Source organism: Arachis hypogaea, chromosome 17, assembly GCF_003086295.3.
Source record: "Arachis hypogaea cultivar Tifrunner chromosome 17, arahy.Tifrunner.gnm2.J5K5, whole genome shotgun sequence".
In the NCBI taxonomy this organism is placed as follows: Eukaryota; Viridiplantae; Streptophyta; class Magnoliopsida; order Fabales; family Fabaceae; genus Arachis; species Arachis hypogaea.
Genome location: NC_092052.1, coordinates 448,491 through 459,722, shown reverse-complemented (window position 1 = coordinate 459,722; position 11,232 = coordinate 448,491). Strand labels below are relative to the sequence as shown.

Sequence of the window (11,232 nt, the reverse complement as noted above, 5' to 3'; positions counted from 1 at the left end):
ATAACTTAATAAATTAATTTTCTAAAGAGAATGAGAAATTTCCTTAAAAAATATTTGTTGAGTTATTACACCTTATATATTATGTATTCTTTATATACTCTAACTAAAAAAATAATTACAATGATAAGCCTATTATTGATAAAGAAATAATTTAGTTAATTCAAAAAAAATAATTTATTAAGTTGTTACACCTTATATATTATGTATTTTTTATGTATTTTAACTAAAAATAATTACAATGATGAATCTATTATTGATAAAAAAATAATATAGGTAATAATATATCACTTCTCTTTTTTTTATCTTTTCTCGGTGCATTTACGTGGAAGAGGTTCGCTCTAAGCCCGTGGTTCGTGGAAGAAAGGTTCACCTGTGTTTACTGTAAAGAGGCGATCTTCAATCATAGAAATGACTTAGGCCAGTGTGGATAAATAACATAAATAAGAGCATAAACACTTTTATTAACAGCAGCTTATAAATAAATTATTTTGTATTTGGATTTTTAGTTATAAAAGTACTTATTTTAAAGTTGTAGCGTTTGGATAAATAACTCAAAAAATAATTTTTTTTACAGAAGAGAATGAATATTAAAATAAAACGACGATAACAAATACTTTCCAATATTGAATGTTGATTTTACATAACCTAATCACTAATATTGTGTATGATATAGTAGGTAAAAATAAAAAATAAATATAAAATATGTGTCAATGTATATTTTGTTGCTATTTTTTTTACTCCTGTTAGAACTCTCTTCTCTTTTATTGAGATCAAGAACTTGCTATAATTAACTATGAAAATAATAATAAGCTATAAAATCACATATGAAAAAAATAAAATTAAAATTGAAATTTCATAACACAGTTAAATACAAATTTAATAATAAAAAATAGAGTGATAAAATGATAAAAAAATACTTAGAAGGAATATATGCGATAGGTTGTTCAGATGCAATATTGTCTGAAAATGGTGATGGAGGATCAATACTTCCATCGAATGAATCATTACGTGAAAATGGTAAGGTTTGTAACATTGCGTGAGAATAATGGTGGAATGATGGTGGAAGGCCAGTGCTTCTAGCAGACCTTGCTTGAAAATGGTGGTGAAGGGTCACTATTTTTCACAGAATCAAAAAGGAAAGTAGATTTCTTTTGTTTTGAAATTAATTTTTTTTAAATAAGTGGTAAAATGACTTATCGAAAAGTAGAGAAGTCATATATTTCTACTTCTTAAAAAAATTGCAAATTAACTTTTCGATAAGTTAAAAGTTTTTTTTAAAATGGTACCAAATACGCAGATAATGACTTTTTATAATCTAAAAATAAAATAAATAAATAAATAAATAGTTTGTGCTACTTCCCAAACGGGCTTTTAAAGGAGCATGCTCGACAAAAACACAACGAATATAAGGTTCTTTGTTGTTGGTGTGGTAACCTGTTTGAGACGAAAAAGAACCTGACTCTTCATCTCAGAGAGGTATTTTTCATTTTTTTCATTATTTTCTTTTCTTTCTTTTTACCATGATCGAGTGTTTTATTTTTTATCTTTCTTTCCTGTAGTGCTTTCACTCTCAAGGCTAGGGGTGTACATGTTCGAAGGCCCGGCCCGGTTCCGAACATTTTAGGGACTAATTTGGTGTAATTTCATCGGGTATAGGTTTTAAAAATAGATCCGATCATTATTTTAGGTCGGATCCGGACCATAATTCGGGTCACCCGAAGTCGGTCCGGTGGTCCGGTCATCATACACAATTAATATTTTGTGTTATTAGTGATGGATCATGACTATTCTTATGTGGAATTTAAGTATTGTAAACCTTAATATTTTGTGTTATTAGTCATTGTAAGACTATAAGTTAATATTTTATGTTTAGAATGCATAAGATTTTAGACTAATACATAAGATTGTGTTATTTGTATTGATTTAAATATTTGGTATTATTAGACAATATTAATATTGATTGTGGTTATGCTTTAATTTTGAATAAGAGTTGGTTCTTGTTATATTTTTCTAAGTGAATTTTACCATGTTAACTAATGGTTGGAGTCTTGGAAATTTGGATATTTTTACATGCTAATTTACAATAAGGTATCAACGTAATGTAATGTTAACGCCCGATTTTCACCCGATATAATTCTGGCCCAAAAGATATTAGTTTCATCCGGTCTAGAGTCGAATTAAGGTCTAATAAATAGACCCGATGTATATTTCGAGTCGAGTCTGGGTTACATCAAACCCGGTTTCACCCGACCACATGCCCATACCGAAGGCAAACACAAAAAGCAGTAGGACAACTACAAAGGAGTCAAGTCTTTGGAAACATACAGGTTAGTTATCAAGAAGGGGTTATCAAAAAGGGTGCCTTGTAGGAAATATCTTCTGTAATTCAAGCTTCTTGTACTAGAAATATTAAGTTTAGCCTCTGCGATTTGGGGCTAATTTTCGTTGGGTTCATATTTCAAATCCGTCCACTATACTATATTTTAGTTTTTCTTTGTACTTTTAACTTTCTTAAGACCATTAGTATCTGAAATTTGTTCGATCCAATTAACTTGGCTCCGGCTGAAGGTCACCTATTATAAGATAAAGTTTTTCAAGAGACAGTTTTCATGCATGGATATAGAGTTTAAAAATATATTCTTAAGAATTATATTTCTAGTAATATTATTATAATTGAACATCTTATATCCAAATATTATAAAAAAAACTACTTGCTTCATCTTGTAAATTGTTGAACACTGTTTTGAAATTTTCGAGAATGAACTATAAACATTTGTCCTATAATTCAAATTATAAAAAAAATGATAATTGAAGATACAACAATAAATGTAGATACTACCAATCTTTATTCTCTTGATACAAGAGTATCACATAGACAAATACTGATCTATGATCTATCAAATAATTCATTTTTGGAAATTACATTTTTAGACATAAAACAAATAAGAAAATATTATATTCTTATAAACAATTCTTAGAACTGAAAATCTTATTTGATAAGGAAAATGTTATATGAACCTATTTCTAATATAGGACATAAAAAGGGATCAAAAAAATAAGTAAAAGAAAAAACGTAGAGAAAAAATTGCAGGAGCTACTTTTAATATAAATAAATAATAATTTAAAAAGGAAACAAAAGATGTATATTTGTTTTCTATGCATTTAGTGTGTCTGCCAATCACGGAAAATAATTAGAAATATATAGCTCCAAACTAATATGGATAGATGACATGACAGGTCGCATATTTACTTCTAACATAATATTAGTCCGCAGAGATTATAATAACACATACACAATGAACATCATTGATGGCCTTTGACTTGTTATAAGTAAAAAAAAAAAAAAAAAAACTCAATCCACAACTGGGTGAAAGTAACCTAATCTAGGGACCAATCGACCAATTTCATTAAAGGGTGGAAAAATCAGCGGTATTCCTCCCCAACAACTTAGAGCGTATATGCAGTTTTCAGGTTATAACCTTCTCCAATAACTTGGTGAAACAAAGTGCATTTGCATCTACTCCACCAGTGTTGTGTTTGTGTGTCACATTTTTTCAGATTCAATCGTCAGTTTTTGCTTACCAGCTCAACAACCTTTATACAGAAAATTGGCAATCTCAAAATCAGACCAGATGCCACAAACTAGGATCCTCTCCCTCCCCTTTGCCTCTTCTCTTCCAATGCAGCAGCCTCATTTAGCATATCCGTGGCATCCTTCTGCATGTCCAACTTTGCAAGGGCGACCGATTGCATATAGAAAGCCGTGGGCCAGTCTGGATAAACGCACTGTGCTTGCATTGCATCTCGGAGTGCAGGGTCTGGCTGATCACATAAAAGATAGCACAGACTGCGCCGTGCAAATACAGTTGGGGAGACCATCGTTCCCACATCAATAAACTGCACAAAAGCATATCTGAATAACTAACATGCTCACAGTAAATCTGCAATCGTTTACAATGTCAAACATGGTCTGTATTTGCACCTGGGAATAGTTATCAATGGCTGTTTTAAAATCCTTGTCACGAAATGCACAGTCTCCACGCTTCCTTGCCTCCAGCATGTCTCTCATCTGTTGGGTCCACTCTTGGAATGACAACTGTACATATCCAAATCCGAACATTATATAGCATAGTATCCAACCAAAAGTAGTAAATTTTAAAAAAACTGCACCTATAGTTACCTCATTGGTTCCCTCATCGTCTCTGTAGTGTGTCGCAACCAAGATCTGATGGATTGCAGTTAGGTCCATTCTAGAACAAGCTTCTCCCATTGCAGAAAGAGGCCGTTGTGGGGTTGATGGAGCTTCCTCTTGTTTTGGAATGCCAAGCATAATGTGAGAATGAACCTGAAGCAACAGAATGGTAATCAAATAGATGCATTATGTATCCCTTCCATACAACATTTAACAGGGATGTGTTTCCACATCAAGAAAGAGAAGATATATGCACGGTAATATCTCAATAACCATTCTCCCTGGTTTAGATGGAGAAATATACGCCAAGCACTCGAGCAGAGTAAGAAATGAAGTTGTGTGCATGGCAAATACAAGGCTATACGAGAAACATGAAAGACACTTGTTTGACCCCATCCATCAAACAACACAGATATTTAGCTTGGGACTTGCACTATCATACTGCTCAAATTTAAATATTTTGCAGGGAATTCTCAAAACCAAAGTTAAAATGTATGGATGGACACCAAATTTAACCCAATGACAATATAAAGGCTAAAGCCTTCAATGTATAGGCACAGAAATCATCTATCTTGCATGCAGTGGCTTTAGATTCTTCATTTTACACATAGTTCAAAGTGCAAACTTCAAAAGTGATACTGACCTTATAAAAGTCAGTTGCAAGCAAAGACACTTAACATATAGTATTGTCTCAGTCTCAGTCTCAGTCTTCATAACTTTAAGTTTGGAATCATAACTAAATTACAGGGTCATACAAATTCAAATGAATGTCATGACAAGAGTTTTTTTTAGATTAATTTTAAGGTGAACAATCTCCAGTTGAATAATTGGTGAATAAGAATAAATTTTACATCTTTGTAACAATGCTTGAAATTTGGTTTTTAAGAAAAAGATATATAATGAAAATATGTTCGTCAACAGTCTACAAGATGAACAAATAAACCCTCTATCACATATTAATCATCTTTGTTAGCGCTACAAAATATATGACAACAAGATCTATTCCATAGATATAAACATATTAATAAATTTGTCACTTTGTCTTCTGATTCATGAACTTCATTTGATACTATTGAACAAGCTTTTGTTGTTCTGAGTATAAAGTTTCGTAGGTACTTGAATCAACATATATAATATCAGGCTTCAACATTAATAAGTAACTTGACACTTTATTCCTTTAAATTAGTATAAATAAGTCAGCGGTAAATTAAAAAATTGTCTTTCAGCATTTAAAAGTAATAAACTAACAATAATTATGGAACAGTTTACTTATCATGTCAATGAAGCCTGTTCATATAATTCAGGCATAAGCATTGAGCCAATGCAGATTACTAATGCTTTGCTAGGTACTTCTCACAAGAAGTCAGCTAGAACCATTACCAATAACTAGGACTGTTTAGAAACTTCAACACATGTACACAACCTATAATATAACAACGTGGAGATGATTTTGACCTAAATAAACCCTAATCAAAGTCAAAATGAACTTAAGCAAATCATCCAGACTTGACCGCAATTTTCGAAGAGAACAATTTGGAATATTACCAGCAAACCAGCTGAATTAGTGAATTACCAAAATGGATATAATTCAAGCATAATGAGCCAAGGGTCTACAACAACATAGATGCAGTTTGGCAATGAGAAATTTTATGGAACAAAGTAGTTGTAGATGTTAGTCAACTACTACATTATATACTCTAATAGGATATCAAAGAAGCAAATTTTTAATTATTTAATATTGGGAGTCAATTAATTTGAATATTAGAAATTAAGAAACATTAACATCCAAAATAAAGGCTTATATCAAACATTAACAAATTTTGAAACTCTGGGTTAGTTAATAATAGTTTTTTTTTTCTGACATTCTCAGCCAAAGAAGGATACATACATCAGGTTTTGTATGCAGTGGAGCAAGTGTTGTAACCAAATCCTTTGTATCAGGTCGCTCCCTAGGTTCATATTGCAAACATTTAGAGGCAAGATTAACAACTACATTTGCCTCTTCTATAGAAAACTTCCCCTCCAAATGTGAATCCATCAAAAGCATGTTGTTTTTACCCTGTATCATATCTAGTGCCTGCAATAACGTTTGATATAAAAAGTAACTGAGATGATCTAAGGAAAAGAACAAAATATATTCAACTCAGATATTTGCAACTTCCAATATCATTTAACTATTAAAGTATGTAAAAGCTCAGGTGGTTTGGACATGTGAGAAGAAGACCGATAGAACATCCAGTCAGGAGGGTGGATGAGATGGAAGATGGACAAAGGGCGAAAGGCAGAGGAAGACCTAAGAAGACCATCCATGAGGTGGTCAAACGAGATCTACATGTAAACGGTCTCTCTGTAGACATGATACATGACAGAGCACAATGGCGTCGTTTGATTCATGTAGCCGACCCCACTTAGTGGGATAAGGCTTTGTTGTTGTTGTTGTTGTATTAAAGTATGTAAAAGAATTTAATTCATCAAATTGACATGGATACAAAATCATATTTCAGGGATAAAATATGATAATATCAATAGCATAATGGTTGCGCATCAAAAGATACAACATTACTGTATCTAGATGAACCACTTTTAAACAACAATAGGTAAGATCTACAGGAAAAACACAAAAAGGAAAAACTGAAATATCTTAACTAAAATATGTAGGCATTGACAGCTTTTAATGATGTGTGAAACATATAATAAAAATAACTGACAACAATCCACTCACTACTACTGAAAGGTGGTGAAAATGGAAAGTCGATTCGGGGCGCATGTGCCCTTTCATGTGGAATTTGTAATTGGTGATGTAGTCCACGTTTACTGGCTAAGCATGCCTAATAAAGAGAAAGATGCATACAGAAACTACAAAATTTTGTTTCTTGTTGCAAGTACAAATTTTCATTGCAATACATGTATTAATTCCATCAAAATTTTGTAATCAAATCCATCGGGAACCAGTATTATACCCAATTAAGTTCAGAGAAAACCAGTAGATATTTATTTTATGCTGAAAACAGATTTTAGGCAGAGGCTGACTTTTAAGACAGTAAATAACAAACTAGTTTGTGAAAGGAAAGAGCAGGTAAAACAGAAAAGCACATACCTGACTTGGAGGGATGTGCTTGCCGCTAAGCAGATCTAGAAGAACGGTCCCAAAGCTGTAAATGACACTTTCAGGGGTGACCCTTCCTGAAGATAATGGGAGACAGTAAGAGTGGAAGAAAGAATAAGAAGTGAGAGACAAAGATAATGATGTAACTTAGCTTTACCATTTCTTAAATATTCAGGAGGAGTGTAAGCAAGATTTGTGCTATAACTTTTTCCATCCCTGCTGTTCTTGATCAAACCAAAACAGGAGAGACGGGGATCACCTTCCTGAAGGAATGATTTGATTGATGAGTAATTATGAGAATGAATAAGCAAAGCAGGTGGAAGAGAGGGGGGGAGTTAGTGACCTCGTCGAAAAGAACACGGTAAGCATTCAAATCATGGTACAAGGGGCGGCCCTCGGAGCTGCAATAATTCAAAGCTTGGGCGATATAATGGGCGACTCTCAAGCGCATGGCCCACTCAATCGTTTGATTCTCCCCTGAGAGTCGGAAAAAAAACAAGTACAAGCTGAGACTTGAAAGTTGAAAAGGAAACGAATTCGAATTGAATTACATACAGTGGAAGAGGTGCTTTGCCAGGGTGTCGTTGGGCATGTACTGGGCCACGAGAAGGCGGTGGTCAGCGTCGCAGCAGTAGCCGATGAGATTGGCCAGGCGGGGGTGCCGGAGGTTGCCGACGCCGGAGGCCTCTTCCACGAACTGCTTGGGATCGGGCCAGGCGGCCTTCGGGAACTTCTTGACGGCAATCCAGTGGTCGCGGAGGCGCCCCTTGTAAACGAGGTTAGGGGGCTTGTCCCCGCTCTCCGACACTATGAATTCGGAGCTGAAATTGTCGGTGGCGGCCTTCAGCTCCGCCAGCGAAAACTCCGAGAAGGAGAGCCACCAGCGGTCAGGAGCAGCGGGTGCCACTGTGGCTGGGACTGCGACTGCGAGGGACTCCTTCTGGTGGTTGCGGAGGTAGGGGGCCTGATCCTTGTGGTTTTCCTTCTCCTTCTCTTTCTCCTTCTCCTTCTCCTTCTCCTTCTTGTCAGGGTGAGGGTGAGTGTCTCCTCCCTCTCTCACTCTCAGCATCAACGATGACTGGCAGCAACCCATCTTTCCTGATTTATTCTCTATGCGATCTCTCTAAGCTCAGCTGGCTCTACCATGCATAACCCCCGAGATTCATTCATTTACTTCTCTATCTTAACTTAATCTTCCTTCTTTCCTTCCCCTTTCATTTTTTTTATATTTATTTTTCTTTAAAAGAAAAGACGGGGAAGAATTGTTCATTTCCTTTCTTCCCTGTTACCGCTCCTAGTTACTAATCACTGTAGAGCTGGGTGATCGCTTAGTTGAACTTCCAACTTTTACTCTCATGCACTACTAATTCAAACCCCCTTCAGTGTATTTTCCACCAACATTAACCAATTGGCTTTACCTTATCCCAAAATTGAACCACCTTCCATTTCCTGCTTTCACCTTCTAATTCTATAACCAATCTCTCTATTACTAAATTTACTATCTCATGCAACTTATATTAGATCTTTAACTTATTATTTTAACGTCATTCATATTTACATAAAGGTCAAAACTTCCAAAAAGACATTATATCTAATTAAATAAAAAAGACTTACTTTGGTAATTATTATTATTATTATTTGTTCCACGGTATTGGATATTATCATATTATGTTATTAGTACTAGATATTATATAGCGAACTACGAAAATTTTAAACATAAACACCTTTTTTTTTACTAAACAAGTAAAGAAACAAAAAAAAAGTCGTTTTAAATCAACAAACATAAGATGCTGAAGTTTGGCTCTAACTAAATAACATAAATTGGATTGGTTTTAAATCTTAATTGTATATCTTGCCATCAATTTCGCCAATCAATCTATCACAGCGTTAGTTTTACGGATAATCTATTCAAAATCCACAACTCAAGATCTTGACAGAAGCTTCTACATCTTTTAAAGAATATAATCCACATCATAATTAAGCTCATTTGGCGGATTGGTTAAAATATGCAAAATATTAAGGTAATCTGTTTAGTACATAATATCTCTCAACACTAAACTATGTATTAAACATTAACTTTAAAAATACTAATTATGGATTAAGATTATTATTTCATTTTGTCACTGATCTACTTAACAGAATACTTACTCATGTAATTAATAGTTATTACAGCAACTAGGGCTGGAAGTGAGTTGAACTGAACCGAACTAGACCAAACTCAAACTCGACTCACGAAAATTAAGTTTGGCTCATGACTCAGCTTAACAAAAGCTCATGAACTGGTTCAAATAATAGGAACATGATCTATAATTCTATATCAATAAATTATAACTTATATATATTAAAAAGTATTTTTAAAAAATTAATATATTGCCTATCTATCAATTATAAATTTTTTATTTATATCCTATATCAAAATTATATATAAAAAATGACTATAAAATTTTAAACAATTAAAAATATTAATATATATGTAAAATTATATATTAAATTATTAATACATATATCATATAACATTTAATCTATACTTTTAATATTATATATATAATCGAGTTAGCTCGCGAGCTAATGAGCTGAGCTTATCCAAGCTCAAGCTCGACTCACCAGCTCACGAATTCAACTTATCGAGCTATTAATGAGTCGAGCTCAAACTAGCTCATAAGGGGGCTTAACTCACTTCCAACCTTAATAGCAACATCATATTTAGGATCTAGTTCATATTGTATTAAATTAGTCTCTCAATAAATTATATTGATTATTGAATAGAGCCAATAAATATGCTTGTCTAATCTATTTAATTTAACAAAAAATATTATTTTTAATACAAAAATCTTAAATAAATAATATTTTGTTAGTTGATAATTTAAATTTTTGAATTAGATCATATAAAATATTGGTTAAAAAATGTTCTTTAATAAAAAAATAAATAGACAATTTATTTAGTTTACATACTATTTTGTTTAATCTTTTTTTTAGTTAATCGAATTCAGTTTATTTAATCTAAAATTTAAACGGATTTAATTTTAGAAATAAAATTTATCTAATAGATAAATAAATGAGTTAATACGATAAAATTAACCTATTTAAAATTTATCTTTTTATTCATGTTCCTCTTCTTCTTTTTTTCGCGTTCTTCTTTATTTATTTATTTTTTCTTATCATTATTATTTTGTTGTTGTTGTTATTATATTTTTTTTCTTTCTTCTCTTGATGAAGAAGCAGTAAAAAGTGATAAAAAAAATTTTAAATTGTGCAAAACAAAAATAAACCGAAATTATATTTAAATGCACATTCAACACTTTTTTTAATATTTTTTCATATCATATAATAATTACCAAGTAGATTCAACACTAAATAAATCACGTGAAAAAATACAATGTCAAATAAATGTCCCAAATTAATATTTTAGTGATGAATATAATCTCAAAAATAACTATAAATCATTATATAAATTTAAGAGTTCTAATTGAAACTAATAAAATTATAAAAATTAAATTAAATATTAAACCAAATTTTAGAGACCAAATTAATATTTAATTCGTCAATATTCATTTTTATCAAAATATAGGATCATAACTTTAAACTAGCAAGCCATGATCATTTCCCCATACCTTCACTAGTAAATATGCAAAACAAATAAATGCTTTCAAGCTAATCCCTAACATAAATTTCATATTAACATTTTAATAGTTAATATCAAGTTTTTTTTTAATAAAAAAATTGATAAAGTTTAATCACTTCTAAATAAAAATTATAAGTTTCAGAGGCAATATAAATTACAAAATTCATAATAATTAATTTCTTATTTTATTACTCTGCAATTTTTTACTGTTTAAATAATCTCTGTCTTAACTCTTAACTTATAAGAGGGCATATAATGACGTAATATTTTGACTTTATATTTTTTAAAATTCTGAAATTTGAAATAAAAAAT

The 11,232-nt window shown here is 31.9% G+C and overlaps 1 protein-coding gene across 1 annotated transcript; it reads right to left on the bottom strand.

Annotated features, from left to right (window-relative positions):
- Positions 1-3,183: 3,183 nt before the first annotated feature.
- On the bottom strand, positions 3,184-8,785 carry LOC112764279 (serine/threonine-protein kinase BSK1). Its single transcript, XM_025809839.3, has 8 exons — positions 7,854-8,785; positions 7,642-7,775; positions 7,456-7,561; positions 7,290-7,375; positions 6,081-6,269; positions 4,181-4,345; positions 3,983-4,096; positions 3,184-3,897 (listed from the first exon to the last, which is right to left on the bottom strand). The coding sequence occupies exons 1-8, from the start codon at positions 8,389-8,391 to the stop codon at positions 3,643-3,645; spliced, it is 1,587 nt and encodes a 528-aa protein (XP_025665624.1). The 5' UTR covers positions 8,392-8,785; the 3' UTR covers positions 3,184-3,642.
- Positions 8,786-11,232: the final 2,447 nt, after the last annotated feature.